The 21,187-nt window shown below is 45.1% G+C and overlaps 1 protein-coding gene and 1 pseudogene across 1 annotated transcript in view; both read right to left on the bottom strand.

Annotated features, from left to right (window-relative positions):
* Window positions 1–21,187, bottom strand: part of Hydin (HYDIN axonemal central pair apparatus protein) — a 350,853-nt gene that overhangs the window by 230,986 nt on the left and 98,680 nt on the right. Inside the window, 2 exon segments of the mRNA XM_036188859.1 lie at window positions 2,355–2,454; window positions 17,992–18,175. Of these exon segments, the coding sequence (XP_036044752.1) occupies window positions 2,355–2,454; window positions 17,992–18,175 (284 nt within the window).
* On the bottom strand, window positions 19,910–20,791 carry LOC118584256 (annotated as a pseudogene).

The following is a 21,187-nucleotide window of genomic DNA, read 5'->3' as shown; positions in this document are numbered from 1 at the left end:
GCGTATTCAAGGGGAGGTTAGCAGAGTCCTGGTTGGCAGCCTTTCCTGCTGCAGTCTTAGGCTGGCTGGGGAAAGGGACTTCACAGATATGGAGAATGGTGGGATCTGGGCAGCAGACGGGCCCTCAGTGATTGTGGACTCCTCACTCATCCTCCCAGTTTAAATAATCAAAGCACCCCTACTATTCTGGGCAGCGCACACATGACACAGTAGAGGCAGGCAGCACAAGTTACAGATGGGCGATAAAGGGGAGACTACATGGTGGTGTATAGTCTTCATATAGTCTTCAAGTGACATCTAGGTAAATAAATAGTAGGCTTAACTATGGTTATCAATAATGAGCTTATTAAAAAAAACTAGGAAGACATAAAAGGCAGAGAGGAAGGGCGGCAGAACAGTGTTGGCAGGTTAGGTATACCGATACTTTTACACACCAAGAGACATTATAAAGTTCAGGGAATGAAACCATTAGGTTTAATATAATATAATTTAAAGCTGTGACTAAAACTCACAAAATAAATATAACAAAAATAACTGGCTTGTCAAGGGCAAGATAGGGCTTAGTGTCACCTGCAAAGGGGCATAAAGGAACTTTGTGGGGTGATAGGGATTTTCTATATCCTCAGGTGGTGGTGATACCAGTACTCGGGTTTGTCAAAATGCACAGTGACAGGGTGGCTTTTACTGTATGCAAATTATAACTCAATGAACACAGGGGAAGAAATAGAAGACAAAAGTAAACTAAACACTTGTCTTTCATATTGGGGACCAAAGAGAATTGTGTGATGCAGTGGATGGCTGTTTGAGCCATGCATTGAGGCACCGCCCCTAACGAGGAAGCTGTAGCTGTTACACCTGCCTATGACCTTGAGGTACCCGGCCGGGGGCATGGCCGCTCCAGGACCTGGGATGCACATATGCCTTGCTCTCTTGGCTACCTCGTGGTTTGGATGCTGGGATCTTGGACCAAGCCATTCAGTGTGGGACATAGCTCAGCTTTCCTAGACCCTATAATAAATTTGGGGATTGTGAGTTTACCCCTGAATAAATTCCTTTGATCATTAAGCTGATTCCGTGGATTGCTAGTGATTTAATCACATTAGTGTGAAGTTAGCAAATCAATAAACAGCAATGTAAGTGTTAGCAAGCACCCCCCCCACAAAAAAAAAAAAAAAAAAAAAAAAAACACTGAGCATGCTTCTTGACAGTATTACAGGAGAAAAAGGCTATTTCCTGACTTTATAATATTGCTGTCTGCCTATTTTTCAAAACTATTAGCATTTTTAAAAATTCTGAAGGTTTATAAACACGATGTTGGATGTGGTGGCTCCCATTGGTAATCCTAACAATAGGGAAGCTGAGGTACTTACAGTCTCTGAGGGTTTGAGGCCTGCCTGCATTACACAATCAGTCTCACATTTGCTTAGGCTACAAAGTGAGATCCTGTCTTGACAAACAATGACTGAATCAATGGATGGATGATAAACACAGAAGAGTCCCACAGAAGGACAAAGAACTTCTTTCTCTTCCCCACTGATGCTCTGTGCAGTGATGCATTCAGTCTGGATCACCTTGCTGCTCTCTTGGGTCTCGAACAGTTCTTCCTCTCTCCCTTGACTTCCATGGCCTTGAATTGTGAAGACCCAGGCAATTTGTGCTTCAGTTGGTTTGCTGGAAGCATCCTCTGGATCCAGCCCACCGAGGTAGTTTGGTCCTGATACCACGGACAAGATGCTGTGTCCTTACTGCATCCTAGTGGAGTGGTCCTGGGAGGCCGCCCATTCTATAAGTGAGACCCCCCTCTTCTGTGCCCCTCACTGTAAAACCGAGTTTTCTCCACTTTATAACTGGTAAGTTTTGTTTTTTGAGACAGGGTTTCTCTGTGTAGCTTTGGTGCCTGTCCAGGATCTCGCTCTGTAGACCAGGCTGGCCTCGAACTCACAGAGAACCACCTGCCTCTGCCTCCTGAGTGCTGGGATTAAAGGTGTGCGCCACCACTGCTCAGTCCAATATCTTTCTATTGATACCATGTAGCATCAACTGGCTTGAGTCCACAGTCTTCCACATTCTTGTACACACACACACACACACTCTCACACATATACACATACACATGCATAGATACATGTATACACACGCACACATACACATGTGGACCCACATACACATACATACATATGTACACATATATGTGCATATACATACACATACACACATACATATACACATATACTTGCATATATATGTACTACATATATATACTTATAAGTATACACACACACACACACGCACACACACACTCATGCACACATGTTCTGAGCACTTGATAACCTGTTTACCAAGGGAGTTCATACCTGAAATGTCACAGTAAACGGTCTGCTGGTAGAGCCTGGCCTCTAGGGGGTTGAAGTACACGGTGATTTCAGCTGATGAGTTAGGCCAGACATCGCCTTCCTGAAACATGAACAAAAAAGGAAGGCATTTGTTTTCAAACGATAATTTCATGAATTCTTTCACATATTTAAAAAGTACATGAAGTTTTGACACATGTATGATAGCAAAAGGGTCCTTACGGTCAAGATGCATTTCCTAAGCAGGTCCTTTGGTGTGCAACAAGAACACCTCAGGTCTACTCTTCCCACATTTCTAATACATGTGCTAACTGCGTGTGTCATGCTGTGCACTGGATCTCCAGGACTCACGGCTATGTATTTGTGCTGTTTGTCAACACCTCCCCATTTGCCCACAATCACCATCCAAGCCCTGGTACCTGCCAATCTACACTTTGTTTCCACAAGTTCTATTTTTAAAGCCTACACACACATAAGAACATGCTGTATGGTACTGGCGTTTCAGGGGCCAGCCTGATTCACTCACCAATATTGTTGCAAATGTCAAAGATGCCCCTAAAGGGTTTTGCACTTATTTACACACCCTTGCAGATGTGTGCATACAAAGGTCAGAGGACAATCTGCTGGAGTTGCTTCTCTGCTTCCACCATGTGGAGCCAATAATTAAACTCTGCTTGTCAGTCAGGCTGAGCAGGAAGTACCTTTACCCAGTGAGCATCCTGCCAACCCAGCAGGGGATCCCTTTTAAGGCTGAACAATATTCTGTGGTATGTACATATCACATTTCTTTCTCCATTTGCCTGCCCGTGGATACTCAAGTAGTCCCCCAGGTTGGCTATTTAAATCATGCTGCAGGGAACATGGGACTGGGCCTGTGCAATACTAAGTTTACTTCCTTTGGGTCTGTAGCAAGAAAAGAGATTCTGGGCCACATGGTAGTTCTATTTTTAATTTATTTGGGAACCTTCTATTGCTTTCTGTAATGGCTATACCAATTTACATTCTCACTAATCCACATGCCAAGGCTGAAATCCTGGGAATCTGAAAGAAACACTTTTACAACACATGAGAAAACATTATTTTACTCAGCAGATGTAGACTTATACTTCTTGGTAACTTATCAAGTAGCACAAATTTTGAACAAGCTTTATGTGAGTTTATGAATATAAAATATACTAATGAAGAAACCAAGAAGGGTAAGTTTTCTTGAAATAGAGTTTTATTACGCAGCCAAGGCTAGCCTCACACTCATGATTCTCTAACTCTGTCTCCTGAAGTGCTGGACTGCAGGTGTGTGTCACTACGCTTTTTTAAGTTATGTGTGTTCAGTGAGCATCTGCTATCTGCCCCATGCTTACCCAGCCCTGGGGCTTCAGAGGAGAGAGGGTAGGCCAAGACTGCAGGGAGCTTAGCCATTAGCAGGGTGTTGACATGAACATACATGACAAAGGATGTCCCTATAGAAATAAGGTCCACAGGAGCCCAGGAGGAAGAATTCTCTGACTTCCTCAGCGGAGGCTCTACCTTCACTACCTTCACAAACTTTAAGTGACAGCGGCAAACAGAAATACTCTATGGAGCCAAGCAATGGCCCAAGGGAGGATAGTGGCCAGATCAGAATGTTTCTCACCCAGTCAGCCCTCTCTCACCTTAATTCAACCCATCCCAAAGCCATAGTAAGAAACAGTTTTGCTACTGTGCTGGAATAAGCCACATAACCCTGACTTAAAATATTGTACTGACCATATAATCTGGTGTCTCTTCACTAATTTCTCAAGCTGTAAGAGGTGCTAAGTGCACCTGATTCTGAGAGCCCCACCTCACCCCAATGGTCTGGAAAGGCCATGTGTTCAGTAAGAGCTCCCTAGATTTTTACTGACCACCATCCATGTTACTTCCATGCCACTTAGAAGGACCAAACTGAAAGGGTGAAAAGGCAGGGGGAAAATATGTGCTTTTCCCCAAAGCTTTTGAAATAGGGCCAAACGAGCACAGGTACTAAACACATTTAGAAATCTATACACAGCTCAATAGAAAATCAAGGCAAGACAACTTAATGAATAATTAGGCTCCAGTTTCAGGCAGTCCCCAAAGCACATCAGATCTAGTCTGGTTGGAATGAAAAACCCTCCGGGAATAAACTGAGAGGAAAGCAAATGGCTGACCTCATCGCCTTGCATAGGTGAGATCCTTGGTTCAACACCAGCACCTGAAGAACAAGTGACATCAGACAAGGGTGGAAAACAGGAGACTAGAGGCAGTTTTGATTTATTTATGAGAGCAATTGGAATGATCTACGACCTTCTCAGGCAGTGTCCCTCCAAACTTTAGAGTGGGGGCACCAAGGCTCCAAGAAGCAACAGTAAGGCTACAAAGGTCATGAAGTGGTTTTGCATCCCCAGGAAGTCCAAGAGATGAAAGCTAGGCACTCGCTCCTCCATCTCCAACATCCAGTCAGAGGTGGATCTTGCTAGGTGCTTGTTACGGTCCACTGAGGCAGTTGCCTCTGCTCAGCTTGTACCTTATAGAGTTATTATTAGACACAATTCATTTCTGAAGCCTCTTCCTGCTCCTTTTGTCAAAACATACAATTGGAGTGCCAGAGAGGCCCCTGAGATTTCACAGGGGACAGGGAAGTCCAAAGCACTCTCCTAGACTTAGAATTTTCACTGTAGAACTTTGTAAGACCTTGAAACAAACATTCCATTCTCCTTTGACTGGTAGGCCCTAGAAAAGGCAGACAGGTCAGGCAGATATGGCTCAGCCATTCAGACAAGTCTTCAGCCAACTGAAGGTATGCCAGTGGGTTTCCTTCCTGAGAATGACTGGAGATTAGGGCGTCTTCCTAATCCATGTGATGGATGTGAATGGATGTGATGGATGGGATGTGTTTAGATCCCACTCTGACCAGACACTGAGTAGATGCAGCCAACTTGCTCCAACACAAACTGACCAAAGTACCAAGGGACATTCTGGTTCCTGAGAGAATCCATGCTAGAAAAATGTTAGTAGCCAGAAGTGGCCCCCAAAGGATGACCTAGAAATTTCAGAACATGTGAAAAGGAGCCTTATGAATTGGGGTAGGCCAGACCATTTTCATGGCCTCCAAGCCACAGAGTCACACAGAGGGAGCATGACCTGAGCCTCCAAACACTTTTGAACCCGCCATCGTCAAATAAGTCTGCTAGGTGAAGGGTGGGGAAGTGAGACACAGTTGAGAGGTGACCTGGATCCCAGGGGAAAGGGGTACTGACACCCAGGTAAGATTGTGAGAGAGTCCTCTGGTGACAGAAGGCCAGCATAAGGAGCCAGTCCACAGGGCTCCGGTTGAATGAGGACCTGCCCGGAGGGCCTTCGCATGCAGAACTGAAGCTGCTTTGCTGACTGAGGCCTTTGCATACAGAACTGCAGCAGCTTTGCTGAGTCTGCAGATCCACTCGTAACTCGATCTTTTTCTGAACATGGGGGATAGTTCAAGGACAAATGCTACTGTAAAGTCCTCTCCTGGGTCACAGCATGTGACAGTGAACTAACGGGGCTGAGTACCTGACACAACAAAAGTGTGGGCCTTCCACTTCCTCTCTCAGAGGATGCTGGTAGTGTGAGGCCATCTGCTACTTCTACTTTTCAGTTGGCCTGCATTAAAAAGTGAAACTTCTACTTCTTTCTAGAAAAAATATCAGTTAAAAAAAAGGCATGACATTTCCTAGCGAATCAAAAGATAAACCTTACAGACGGCCCCACTCCACTCCTTGCCTTGACAAGTCTCATCTGACTAGTCCTGCTGAAATCAACTTCTGGGTCACTCACGCTTCTGGAAATGCCTTCTCATTTTTTATTGCTCAGCTCTGACATTTCAGAAAATCAAAACCTTCAGAAATTTCCCTTCTGACTCCAGCATCAATATCCTGTCTCCCTGGACCCCTGGAGCTGCCTCCTCCCTCAGATCCCTGCTGCTCTGGCTTCCTTCTATTAAGTCTCTGACCATTTTCCCACTCCAAATGGGAACCTGAGTTTAGAGGATTCAATCTATCACTATTACCTTGATGTAAAAAAAAAAAAAAAAAAAAATACAGTGGCCCTCAGCTCTACTATAATTGTTTTCCATTTGCTCTTAATGTTTTGGCTTTCCTCTGCTCTATTTTGAGTAGGACAACTGTATTTCATTCGTCAGTCAAATGACTTACTAGAAGGAATCAACTTGGAATTTTTAAGTTTAATGTTAATTCCATGCTAATTATCCTAATATTATATTATTATTTGTGGAACTTTCTAGCTCTTTCTGAGTAAGAACAACAAACTAAGCAGCTTCATGGCCAATGTTGAGCCTTTCTGAATGCTCTGAGCATGCAGCCACTGGCCCCGTGACAGGTGATAAATATGGTGAGAGAGGTGTCCTTAAAGATGACTGACATTTTTAAGGGAAGGGTTTCCTTTGTCTCGCAGTTTGAGGGTACAGTCCATCGTGGCAGGGACATCAGGGCAGCAGGAGGTGGAGGTGGCTGGACACACTGTATCCACAGTCAGGGGGCAGAGAAAGATGGCTGCTGCTCAGTTTGTTCTCTCATTTTAGTTCATCCTGGGACCCAGGCTGATGGAATGGTACAGACCACGTTCAGGACGAGTCTTCTAACTCCAATAATCAACAGATGCCATCTGACGCTGCTACCATTCTTTTATACTCAATCAATGTCTAGCACATACATTAAAATAGGTAGTGCCAATTAGATGTCTCAGTGGGTAACAGTGTTTGTTGCTAAGCCTGATGACCTGAATTTGACCCCACATGATGGAAGAATTGATTCCAGCAAAAGTTGTCTTTTGACGTCCAAGCATGCACATGCATATAAACACCAAATGAATGAATGGATAAATAAATGTAAAGATTAGACACACCGAAAAGCAGGAAAAAGTGATCATAGTCAAGTGGAAAGTACACACAAAAGTAAATTCTTAGAAGAGCCAGGTGTAAGAGTTAGCAGACAGGTGACTGACAGACTTTCAAAAAGTTGTACTGGATCACAGGGACTTTTGTGAAAACCTCCTTCAAAAAAACAAACCCGAATCTTTCCTCCCTCCTTCTCTCTCCTCTTCCTTCCTTGAAGGATCATTTCTTGAAAATCTAGCTAGGTGGAAATTTAAAGTGCAAGAACAGTTAGTTACACATGTATTTAACTTCCTTGATTGATCTTGAAAGCAGGACTCAGTGTTTACAATAAAAATTCCAATGTGTATTAAATAAAAGAATTGCATTTTTTTTCTCCAATGACATGCACAAGTATGACTCATATATTTAGCTTTCTAGTCAACTTCTAATTTGCAAAGAGACAAGTGTGTTGTAGTGGTTTGAATAGGTATGGCCCTATAGACTTGTGTTCAAATACTTGGCCCGTAGGGAGTGGCACTATTAGGAGGTGTGGCCTTGTTGGAGGAAGTATGTCTCTGTGGAGGTGGGCTTTGAGGTTGCACATGTGTTCAAGCCACGCCCACTTGGACCATCTCTCCCCACTGCCTGTGGATCAAGATGTAGCACTCTCAGCTACTTCTCCAGTGCCATGTCTGCCTAATGCTGCCATGCTTCCTGCCATGATGACAATGGACCAAACCTCTGAACTGTAAGACAGCCCCAATTAAATGTTTTCCTTTATAAGAGTTGCCGTGGTCAGGGTGTCTCTTCACAGCAATAGAAACCCTGACTAAGACATGTGTCTAACTCAGAATCATGATTTGGCAAGTGTTTCCAGAGAGCTCAAGTTCTCACTACTGCAATCACTGCCTTGTACCTTATCTTGTCCAATCTTCACCCTTGTGAAGTCCTTTCATCCCCCCTTTAAAAGTAGAAAACCAAGGCAAAGTGAGGTAAAGTATCTTGCCTAAGCACAAACCAACGATAAGTGGAAGGCCAGGGTCTATGCTATTTCCCCTGACTCCCTAATCCCTCTGCTATTCTAAAAGTAGGTCAGGGCCCACCTCTCTTACTATGCCAGACAGGAAGGGCAGACATTTAGAATCTACCACTAATGTATGGATTTATCTGATGCAGCCTGCCCAGGTGGTCCTGCCTGTGGGCAGTGTGGCACTGTCCACATATGCCCGAGTTCTTCTAGAAGGCGACTCAAAGCAGGTTCTTTTGGGGAATGAAGCCCACGTGAGCATGTTAACGCTCCTGAGAGATGCATGAGTGAGTCTCTATCAAGCTCCTCTGTGTTGAGTGAAGATTAAAGCCTGGTCCCTTCAGAAGAAGATATGGCAACAATGACCTCAAGTGGAGCTCTGAAATGAAGTGACTTCCTTCATGCTTGGTGGCATAAGCATCTTCAACTACTCCAGAAGAAGCACACTAGTCCTAGCTACTCCAGAAGAAGCACACTAGTCCTAGCTACTCCAGAAGAAGCACACTAGTCCTAGTTACTCCAGAAGAAGCACACTAGTCCTAGCTACTCCAGAAGAAGCACAATAGTCTAGCTAGCTACTCCAGAAGCTAGAGCAGAAAGACCACTTGAGGCTATGAGTTTAAGAATAGCCCAGGAGACCTCATTTCCCAAAATAAGCAAGCAAACAAAGAGAATTTTTCTCAGAAAATGAAAACATGCTCTCAAAGTCAAATTTCTGTTTTGAACTTTTTATTTTATTTATTTATTTACTTACTTACTGTTTATTTATTTATTTGTTTGTTTGTTTGTTTGTTTGTTTTTCAAGACAGGGTAGCTTTGTGTCTTTCCTGGAACTTGCTTTGTAGCCCAGGCTGGCCTTGAACTCACAGAGATCTGCCTGCCTCTGCCTCCCGAGTGCTGAGATTAAAGGTGTGTGCCACCACTGCCTGGCTTGTTTTGAACTTTTAAAATAAGATTTATTTAAAAATTTATTTATGAGTGTGTATGCCTATGTGTGTATATATGTATGTAGGTATGTATGCATGCACATGAAGTTACAGGCCTCTGTGAGCCACTGGATATGGGGATGGAAACTGAACTCCTGTCCTCTGCAAGAAAAGCAAGCACTCTTAAACACAGCCATCTGCCCAACCCTCAGTGTCAAAATTCTGTCAATGACCAATCTACCAACAAAACGCTGCAATCTTTTCTACTACTCACAACAGATCCAATCAATAACAAAAACTTTGGCTACCTTTAATGACACCTGGTGTAAATACCAACTGTCTCAAACAACAATGGCCAAATCACAATATGGAAGTATAAAAAAATGACAAGTAAACTATCCTTGTTGTTGTTGAGAGAAAAGATCAAATTGACACAAGGTTTACAAAGAGATTGACTACTCAGTCACTTCAGCTGGGACAAGATACTGTAAGTCAAGTCAAGTTGTGATTTTCAAAATAATGCCCATGAAAGTTCCTGAGAGAGAGCTCTACAATCTGACCTTCTGGCAGAGGAAGCTTTACAAAAGGCACTTTCTGCCTTGATTCCATCTTTAACCCAAACACATAACTCCACGGCATCCTTAGCTAGTGGAGGTGGCCATGTGTGATGTCCAAGTCTTTTTCTCTTTCCCAGAAAGGAAAGGTGTTGACTAACTTAATGAGCCATGAGCAACCTTGCTCTTTCTAAGGCTTCCCTGGACCTCATTCCACCCACACTGGTTCTTCAACATAGTAGTGAATGTTCTGGTACAATTGCCAAAAAGTGGCCCTTAGCACAAAGACCTGAAAGGAGAATCCTAATGAACGAGGCTAGAGCGGGGAAGTGCATTGGCAGAACTTGTCAAGGGCAGTTTGCTTTCAGCAGATCCGTGTCCTTGGGCTCCTTCCTGGTGTCCATTTCCAAGGAGTCAGCGCCCATGTGTTTGCCTTGTGAGTCACAGCTAATGGTTGGAGCCAGGGACAAAAAGCACTGCATCTTTCTTTTTGCTAGCCATCTGGACTTGCACCCAACCTGGCTCTGCTGAGCTCACCTACTCTGTCGAATGAGGAAAAGGATCAAGTAAACTAAATTTGAGCTGTGCTTTACAAGTCTGAATTGCTAGAACAGCACGTTTCTCTCAGGCTTAAATAACATTAGAGCACGGGTTGCTATTACTTACATAGTGATGAAGAAATGATCCAGTGTCTCTGCCCTTTGATAGCTCAGTTAGGTGCAGCTTTGGCTTCCCTAGAGCTGCTGGGTTAAGTTTACTCTGATGGAGGAGATGTGGGGTAAGGAGAGTAGGAATGTTGGGCCAGCTCAAACACTTCAGACATGCAGCAGGCGCTAGGTGGGAAGATACCTTGAACTATTCAGACCTTTCTTTTTGAGAAAATACCAAGCGTTCCATGTTCAGAAAATTGCTGTCTTCAAAGTGTGACCTGAGCCAGCAGTATCACAGTTCAGAGACAGGATGGTTACATCTGTATTGAGGTCTCAGGATTGCTAGGCGCCCATGGGAAGCAAAAGTTTAATTCTCTTTTTGCCTGGTGATATTCTCTCACCCTTCAATTTCCAGAATTGAGTTTTTGTCTTTTGAATTTCTCTCTTTCAGGGGTACTCAGGAGACTTGAACAGAGGAAATAACAAAACAAGATCATCAAAGTTTGGCCCAGATGTGGTCCGCCTGGCACAACTGAATATTGTATTTATGAAACAGTCAATTCCATTTGCTTTTCTGGAAGGCACAAAACATGCATAATAGACTCAGTATGGCAGGTTCTTTCTGAAGATGGGGAAAATCTCATATGGAGCAGATGGCTTGACAAATCACTAGTAGTCTGCATAGTTCCATGCCTTCCTGGTCAGCAATAAATGGAGAAAGCCAAGCTAATGACATTAATAGGCCAAGATATTATCAAAGAATTGATATATGAGAAACTTGAAGTAAATAGCTATGTCTCATATGCTTTAATGGGTACACAGTTGTCCTAATGGCTGTAAAATATCAATAGATAAATAACTACCATTTTATAAAATACCTTTTGCTCTTCTGTCTCCTGGTAATTCTGGGTCCTTAATGCCCTCTTTTTTTTCCCCACAAAGGACATTTCTAAGTCCCATAAATGACAAAAATCCCAGCCCTGCATCAGTAGAGTAGTGGCCCACCTCCCCTCTGTCCATATCCTAAGGAAATAGGAGACATAAACAGGTCTGGGACTGTGTGGTTCTGTGGCCATCGGGACTCAAGGTACCCAAAGCTAACTCCTTAGAGTTCAAGCAGCAGACCCAACGGCTGTGTCTGTGGCCTCATCCCACAGAGAACGGGCATTAGAAGTTTGCTAAGACCTGGAACCTGTCTTTGTTATTTTCCTGTTGCTGTGGTGGAACACCATGACTAAGGCGACTTGGAAAGACTTTGATGGGTTTTCTGATTTTGGGGGTCAGAGTCCATGATGACAGGGCAAAGCTACGGTAGATGGGATAGCTGAGAGTTCACATCTTGATCCATAAGCAGAGGCAGAGAGATCATTGGGAACGGCAAGAGTCTTCTGAGGCCTCAAAGCTCACCTACAATGGCATACCTCCTCCAACAAGTTCACACCTCCTAACCCACCAACTGGGGACCAGGTTATCCAGACCTGGGCCTTGGGGGATATTCTCAATCAAACCACCACAGAACCAAATGGTGAGGCGGTTTTGGAACACAGTAAAAACTTGCTACTGTAGAATTTGGGGCCCACAGGATTGAACCAAACTACTCCTCATATGATAATATCAATCAAAGGAAATTTAAATTCAAGCGCATCACCACTTCTGGGCAACTTGGTGTCAGAACTGATTTCCTGATCTTGAATTTCCTTGCTTTAAATGGGAAGAGCCTCTGAAACTGGAACAACGTTATCATAAAATACTCAATATGCAGGGCACACAGCCCATATGCAGGACTAAGCTCAACTTTAGTATTAGCTGTGTTTGAGAATAAAGCTGTATAGATGTGGACCTGATAACATAAGATGAGATTGTTTTTATTTCTGTTTTTTGTTATTGTGCTCGTTGGTTGCTTTTGTCTCTCTTTTATGCTTATCTCACTTGAACATGCAAAACAGTCAGCCCATCAGAAGGCAAGGTGGTCTCTACCCCTGCTAACGACCTTGTGCTTTATTTATTTGGGTAGAATATGACTGAGGTCAGTTACTAGATCAGCTGGTAACACTGCTTGCTCCTAATCTTTTCTGCGCCTGCTACAAGATCAACTCCGAGCAAGAAGCTGCTTAACTGGGATCACACCATAGAGAAAAGCTAATCACCAATGCACAGCGAAGCTGTCAGAAATGTCAGAGTGACCATCTGATATAAGAGACCTGACAGGGAGCAATATTCGAAGAGGAGTTCAGTAGACAGTGGTGTAGGACCAGGTGCCCTGGGTGTAGAGGACATTCTCAGTCGGTGTGTGCTTCTCTCTCACACTCGGAGACCCCAGCATTTACTCTCTTCCTGGGTCCCCTTGAGGTGAGTGCATGGAGATGCTCTTGTAGCCTCTAAGCCTGCCCTTTATCCCCTGCTCTTAGAACTCCCATGTCTTCCCTAAAGACCTTTACAGTAGCCTCATAGATCTTGAGATCTTCTGGTCCTGAGTTCTCTGGACCTCTTCCAGCACCAATTTTAGTTCTGTGTTTCTGAAGCTCCCTGGACATCTGTAGTAATCTCAAATTTAATATGCTCACAGCCAACCTCAATATTTTCTAATTGTTATATATCATCCATCCATTTATTAGCACTGGGCCAGGTGCTGGGGTAGAGGATAAAGCATTTCTTGGTCTTAGGAACTCAGAGTGTGACTCCAAATTAAAGACTTAGAATTTATGAGTCAAGAAAGATAAAACTGACCTATTCCCAATATCCACAGTTCATTAGTATATAATGAACCCACAGTCAAGGGAGACCAGATGGCTAGTTTAGGCCACATTTACTATTTGCAAAGTTAAGACCTAGACTAGAACTATTAATTTGCCAATTCCTATCAAAGATGTCATAATTCCTCCAGTCACTTGTGGGATCTACCACCACCCTTACAGTGTCTCAACCTCAATGACCAATCGAAAAGCACATTGTGTTTTCCTTTTGATCATGTCTCATATTTGTCATCTCCTTTCCTTTCCAAGTACCCCAGGACTGTTCCAGGTCACTATTACCCTCATGAAATCATCCTGATCTTGGCTGCAGACCGGTTTATTATGCCCCTTGTCCTCCATCACCTTCCACTGACTGACCTGTACTATCCAACTCTCCCTCTATTCACCCTCCTCCAATTCAAGCCACACATGGGTATCAGGGTAAACTTTCCAATCTCTATTGAGCATCCCACTCTCCTACAACGGGTCTCAGAGCTTCATTAGCACCGGCCAAACTAGGGCCTACAGAATGTCAGCTCCAGTGTGTGTTCTGAGGGAAAGATCTGCTCACAGCGAAGTACTGTTTGAAATCTGCCACTTGGACAGCCACTTCTCTTTCCACATAGCCCCAATTTGTTGGATCCCCAAACTGCTCTTGCAAAGAATATACACAACACCGTCTCTCAGATCCAGTGACTCCAGAAAAGCAAAGTGTGAGACAGGGTTCTGTAGGCTGAATATGATAGGCCACCCTCCCTCACTCAGCTTCCAAGGCAGTTCTGCTCGCTGCTGTTCATCCTGCTGGGAACAGAGCACTTCCTTTCCCCAAGGCTTCCATGATCTCTCTAACTGGGAACACTCCCTCCCTATCCACTTAAACCATAGCCTTTCTCCAATGTCTGGTTCCAACCTCTTCTGTGAATTCTCCTAAAGCTCTCAGCTGAGATTACTAGAGCTCATTCACCTGTCTGAGAAAGCCAGGCTCTGTACAGGAAGAAATTCATGTGCTACGAAGCTACAGAAATGGCAGGATTTCCTCATAAAATAGCTTCACAAGTAATTTAAAGGTAAGATTACATGACATGAACACATTCTGTATTCTATAGAGTGATCAGATCTTCAAGCAGGAGATTTAAGATCAATCAATAACTTACCTTGAGAATGTAAATGAATATAACTACTATATATAGACAATATGGACCATACATAAAAATAAAAAAAAGAGAACTACCATATACCCATATATACCATTACCCAAAGGAAATGAAGTCAGCACACATAAAAGAAGCCTGCACACCCATGTTTGTTAAACACTAGTCACAATAACCAAGCTTCGGAATCAGCCTAGATACCCATCTACAGATGAACACATAAAGAAAATGCGGTCTATACACACATGGAGTATGGTTCATCCATAAATAAAATCATGTCATTTGTAGGAAGACGGATAGAAATAGAGGTCACCATTTTAAGTGAAATAAGTCAGAAAGACAAGTAACCACATGTTTTCCCTCACACATTCAAGGTAGGATAAGCCAAAAGGTGACCTCAAAGTGCAGGAAACTATTAGGGAAGGTAAGGGGACCAGGGCAGCGGGAGACAGGAGGGTGAGAGGGAAGCTAGGAGGGTAGCTATAACTAAAGCATGGCAGATGGCCATATCATAGTGAAACCCACTAGTGTGCACAATTAATATGTGTCAATAATTGTAAAAAATATCTACCATGCCTGACACTGAGAGCTGCTGTCTCGTCAGAATTACTGGAGGAAGACACTGGCAGGGTTCTATGCCTTCATGCTCATTTGTTAAAAAAAAAAAAAAAAAAAAAAAAAAAAATTGTCAAGAGCCCACTAGTGAAAACCATAATGAGAAGAAAACCAAGCGAACGGTGTATGAAAAGGTAAAAGGCATCATGGAGTCCACAAAGACCACTTAAACTGGAAATGAGTTTTTCAGAGTTTCATTATGGTATTATTTTCTATATAATATAAACAAATTGGCTTATTTGCTTTAAAAGTACATGTCTGTGTGTTATTACTTAAAGAAAATGGTTTGCTTCCCAACGGCAAGAAGATGCCCTGTGATGGGAATGCCCACTCAGAGGCTCACTAGGATTCAAAAGCAAATCAAAGGCCATGATTTAACATCCACCTCCAGCTCTGACTTAGGCGAGGAAGCCCAGGAGGACGTCTGAGGTCATTCTAGTGGTCCTTCTCTGACTTGGGAATGGATAGGACTCACCCACAGGCTGTACCCAACCCCTGCCAACCACACATTTCTGATCCTACTGCCGTCCACTCTCAGAAATAAACTAGAAGCAAGCTGAGCAGTGACCACCCTGGCTCTCACTGCTAGCCGGAAAGAACACTGGACCCTGACGACCTTAGTACGTCTGAAATCGCCTCAACTGTCTGCTTGTTTTTGGCTCGGCTCAGCCACTTGCCTGCTCACTCCAGCAATCCATTCCTTTCTCCTATCTTCAAACTTTTTAATTTCGGGTCTCATCCTGACATAACCTCTTGCTGGCCTTATCCCCACAATGTCTGGAGACTCCTTTGTTGTTCTGTGCCTTGGAGAATTTTCTGAAATGACAGAAGGTTCAGCTCCAACCTGCATCTCCAACTTTATTTTCCACTTAACGTTTCACTGCCAGCAAACTGACTGGCTCTTGGGACCCTGGATGAACCATTCCATGAAAACTCACAATTTTGTTCTCTCAAAGTCCTGCCCTGAGAGACCCACTCTAGATTTCTTTCCAGAAGCTCTCTTTAACTTCTAGACTGTGATGATGACCTTACTCTGACCTAGGGTACTATTCTTACTGTCTCCAATGACACACAATAGGTCACACAAAACATCCACCCAGAGGATGCATCCAAGGAGAAAGCCCTGACTTGGAGACTCACAGCATATATGGAGCCTATTGTTTGTCAAACTTATTCAGCCATGGAAACACAGATGCAAGGGCTATGACCTGCTAAGACAGTGGCACTTCCTGTGGTGATGTTTTAGTTGTGTTGAAATGTGATTTTATTTGTATGTTAATAAAGTTTGCCTGGAGATCAGAAGTCAGGCGGTGGTAGCCCATGCCCTTAATCCAATCACATGCCAGGCAGAGTCTCTGTGTGGTCAAGGACACAGCCTTTAATCCTAGTACCAACCATAGAGACCTGGAGGTCTATATAGACAGGCAGTGACGAGGAAGTCATGTGGCTGGGCTTAGAGCCAATGAGAAGGCAGAACAAGAAAGCAATAAAAGCGCAGGTTAGGCAGGAAGAAGGTCTCTCGTGTGGGAAACTACAGCTTGGTAGTCAGTGGCTCTTCGCTAAATTCTCTGATCTCTTTGGCTATTGCCCCTGTATTTGGCTCTGTGTTTCTTAAATGTACTAAGACTATTTAGAATTTCGTCTACAACTTCCTACAAGTCTCTTCTCCATTTGGCTTAAACAGCAACAGTGAGGCAATTAAACCAAGCTCTGGACTTCCTCAACTCCAGCTGGTCTCCTTAAACTATTCTATTCATGTTAAGTGGGGTACAATGAGCAAGAAGGAGGCAGCTTACTACACAGCACACATCAGATTGAAAAGCTGTTAGCAGAGCTGGGGGATGAATCAGTGGGTAAGAGTGTATGCTGTTCAAACATGAAAAACTGAGTTCAAATCCCTAGCACCCATAAAATAAAGCCAGATATGACCAGGTGTGCCTGTAATCCCAGCACTGGGGAGCAGAGACTTGTGGATCCTGGCAGCTCACTAGACAGCTGGTCCAGCTGAAGCAGTGAGTGTCAGGTTTGGTGAGCAGCCTGTCTTAAGGGAATAAAGTGGAAAGCAATAGAGAAAGACACCTAATAATGTTCTCCTCTGGCATCTATGTGCACACGCATGAGGTGCACACTTACATATACATGAGGCACACAGTATACACCCCCCCCACACACAAACACAAACACACACGTGCACACAGCTGCTAGAAACTTCCTTCTCAAAAAGATTTACTATTTTTCTCTATGGTATGTATGTGTATGCTATCATGTATATATACGTACATGCGCATACAGGTGCCTGTGAGGCCAGAAGAGGGAATAGAATCTTCTGAGACTGGAGTCACAGGTAGTTGGGAACAAATCTGGGTCCTTTGAAAAACTGTATGTGCTCTTAACCACCTCTCCAGGCCTACTGCTTCTGTGTTGAGGCAGTAGGACAGAGTGGTACCGAGTTTGGTCCATAGATCAGTCTGGCACTAGATAACCGGTAAAGTCAAGGACTGGATCTGCTCTATTTATGGGTGCCTGGTGCACATGCTACCTGGTACAGACCATATAACCAAGAACTGTTTATACAGAGAAGACTGCAGATAAAGTCATTTTCAATCCTGGGTGATTTTGTCTACATGGGGACATCTGAAAGTGACTGAAGAGAATTATGCTGGTCACCGGGGCCTCTAGCGGGTTTTCACACAAGACAAAGAATTATACATCTACAACATCAATGGTGCTAAGGCTGAGAAGTCCTGCTGCATAGTCAGACTACTCTGGGCTAAATTTCCAACTATGGACACCAGCTACTTGGCCTTAAGCAAGCTATGAGACTTATGGGCTCATTTCCTTATTTTGATATTGGGGCTTTAATTATATCTTTCGTCAGGTCATTTATACACGACTGACACATCCTGGGCAATCCGTAGGAAGCAGGGACCACTGTGACAGGCACACAGGAAGTGTGACCTGCCAGCATTCTTGCCTTCGCCCTTCACACAGCGTCTCACGCCAATCACGCCCCTGCTGCTCAGGGCTTGTCAGGCCCAGAACGGAGAACCTAGCTGAAACAGCCCAGCACCCCCACTTGTGTTCACTAAATAGCTCCGGGTTTTACTCAGGTGCTCACCAGGGGCTCGAGGGTGAAAATGTGATTCAGAAAGAGCATGCTGTCTCCTAGAACCAGCTTCCTCTGGTTCTCAAAGGTGCGGGAGAGAATTGAAAGGCGTTCTCGGAGCAAAGGATCCAAGACGCACTCTTCAAGAAACAAGTCGGTTTCAAGCTTTTCCTCTTTGCTCAGATCATCACAGACCCTAAAGAAAATGAGCAAATGTAAAGGTCACCATGGGACTCCCATGAAGAATTGTGTACAGGTGCTCGCCTCCAGTCTCCTCTCCTGGGAATATCCTCACATCTCCTGGGGTGGTCCTTTCTTGCCCCGAGTCTGCAATGCATGAGTGGGTGGCCTCGTTTTGCCTTCTTAGAACTTTTGGAGACCAAGTTTAATGATCTTTTGTCACCTCCTTCTAGAGGTCCTCTGGGATTTCTTTCCCCACCCAAAGCCCTTCTGTTTACTTCTGAGACAGCATGTATCTGGACAAATATTTCCTTTTAGGTGATTGTGTTTCCCATGCTTATTTTTAAATTATTTAACATCTGCTCTGCCTCTCACATGGCAAGGATGATTTTGTTCCTGTTAAGCTTGCCTCGCTTTAATTCTTTCCCAGCTATTCGATATCTAGGGAATAAAATGTAGAGCTGGCGAGGGCCGGGTTTAGACACTGATTTTACGATCTATTTCCTAGCTCTGAGACTACTGGGAGCTTCCCAATTCCTCTAAGCCTCAGTGCTTGTTCCCCAAAAAATAGATACTGTGGGAGCAGAGATCCTAACCTAAGAAACGGGGTTTAAAGGTGATCCAGGCCCTGGCTCAGTTCCCGGCACAGAGCGGGCACTCCATCAGTACCATCTTTCTGCCTGTGTCGCACATTTGCATTTCCCTTTCCTTTTTCTTTCTTTTTTTTTCTTTTTTTGTTTCTACCTTTTATTACTTCAAATCATGTGAACAATTCCATAAAACATGTGGAAAAAGCAAGGAAGTGTTGAATGCTGAAGGACCCAGGCCTGGGGCGAGGGCATGAGGGGCCTGGCCCCTCAGCAGGCAGCGGCGGTTCCTAGATTAGCGCTAAGGAGCTACATTTAGGTTAATGGAGCCTGGGCCCAGGGCTTCAGGGCAGGGCCCTCAGTGACATTGGCAGTTGTCTGGAACAGCCCTTGGAACCCAATTCCATGGAGGGCAGGGCAGAGCAGGGCAGAGGGCCCCCCCGAAGAGGGATGGGTGTAAACAGGCAGACACTCTCAAGGCACGGAATCACTGGAAGGGGCTGGGGGTGGGGAGGTGCTGGTCGGGACCTGACAGCTTTAAATAGGTTTCTCTAAAAAGTTTTCTAGGTTTGTTTGCAGTTTTCCTTTTTTTTTTTTTTTTTCCCTTTTCCTTTTTCCTTTTTCCTTTTTTTAAAGCTACGAGAATGAGCAGGCGGACTGCGTCTCTAGGAATGGTAGGTGTCTCTCAGGCTTCTTGTGCTTTTTCCTTTGGGGCCTCCGTGTGGCAGAGGGTAGGGTAGTCAGGAGGCTCCCTGTACACATTTGGACTTGGGTCAGGGCTGGTGTTGGACAAAGCCAGGGGTCTAGGCTGGAGAAGTGGGTACCCCTCCAGACACAGGCCTTGGGAAACTCTGCATGCGCTCCCCTCTCACCCCGGAACAGACAACGGTCGGAAAACCAGAACAGATAGATGCCCAGGTAGGGTGTACCATGGCCACTCTGGGCACCTCAGACAAGGGTGGGCTTCAAACAGGGAGGCCTGTGGCAAACCCTCCCCCATGTCTAGAGCCGAGGGAGGGGGCAGGGGAGCTGAGAACAGAGAGAAAAGATGGGCGAAGCAGCTGGGGGGACAGGCAGGGAGCATGGTCTTCTTGTCCCCATCTTCCTTGGGGGTAGTAGGGAGCAGAGTCGGCGGTGGCCCATCCTGCCGGGCCTGCTGCCCCTCAGAAGAGGCCACAGTCCTTCAGGTTGTTCTAAATGATGACGTCAGCGACGGCATCAAACACAAACTGCACGTTCTTGGTGCCCGTGGCAAGAGGATGATGGAGGTGTCGGTGAACCACTTGTTGCTGCAGATGCTGTCGAACAGTTTCAGGCTCTCATGCATGCGGTTCATCTCCTCATCCTCAGCCAGCACCAGGTCATAGGCGCTCAAGGCAACACAGAAGATGATGGTGGTGACACCCTCAAAGCAGTGGATCCACTTCTTCTGCTTGTATCGCTGGCCACCCACGTCAAACATCTTGAAGTGTAAGTCCTTGAAGGTGAAGTGTGTTTCCACAATGCCTGTGGTTTTCACATGGGTCCACAGCACATGCTGCTGTGTAGGGATGTAGTCACGCTGTGCAATGCGCTCCAGGTCATTCAGGTAATAAGTCGCTGAGTCGTTGAGCTGGTATTCTCGTGAGTGACCAAAGCAGGCTTGCACACCATGATCAGCCCAGAGCATCCGAATGACACCGACAGATCTTCAGGAAGCACACCTTGTTCCTCAGCAGCACAGGACAGTGCAAACAGCTGCCTGGCATCATCCACACGCTGGGGGTTGGCAAAGTCAATCTGCAGGTTGCCCATGGCCTTGACGTTGGCCATGATAGACTGAATGTAGAAAACTGCACGATACTGGTGGCATTCTTCCTCTGAATAGCCATCTTCATGATGATCTTCATCTGCTTGACGATGGTACTCTTCCCTGATTACCCCGCACCTAACAGCAGCAACTTCACCTCCTGCGCCACCTTCTCGCCATCCTCCCTCAGGTTCTTGTCAATCATCTTAGAGCGCTCGGCTGCTGCCTTGTCCTCGGAGATCACAGTGCAGCCCATCCTGCTGTCTGCCGGCCCGGCCTGGCCCCTACACGGCCCAGGGCCCTGCCCGACCCACCTGCTCCCACCAATGGCCCTCTTCGGGAAGCTCTGTGGGGTCCGCAGTTCCCCACATTCGCATTTCTAAGATACCAAGCTTGTAAGATGCTTGAGCCACAGTCTCTTCCAGCCACATTCGCATTTCTAAGATACCAAGCTTGTAAGATGCTTGAGCCACAGCCTCTTCCAACCCTTTCCTCACTGCCCTCACCATTCTGAATGACCTTTCACCTGGACTCTGCAGACTGGCCTGCACTCGCCCCACTACACACACACACACACACACTTGCTCCTGGACTCTGCAGACTGGCCTGCACTCGCCCCACTACACACACACACACACACACACACACACAC

The sequence above is a fragment of the Onychomys torridus genome, chromosome 5 (assembly GCF_903995425.1).
Source record: "Onychomys torridus chromosome 5, mOncTor1.1, whole genome shotgun sequence".
Classification (NCBI taxonomy): domain Eukaryota; kingdom Metazoa; phylum Chordata; class Mammalia; order Rodentia; family Cricetidae; genus Onychomys; species Onychomys torridus.
This window is presented reverse-complemented; position numbering and strand designations above follow the sequence as displayed.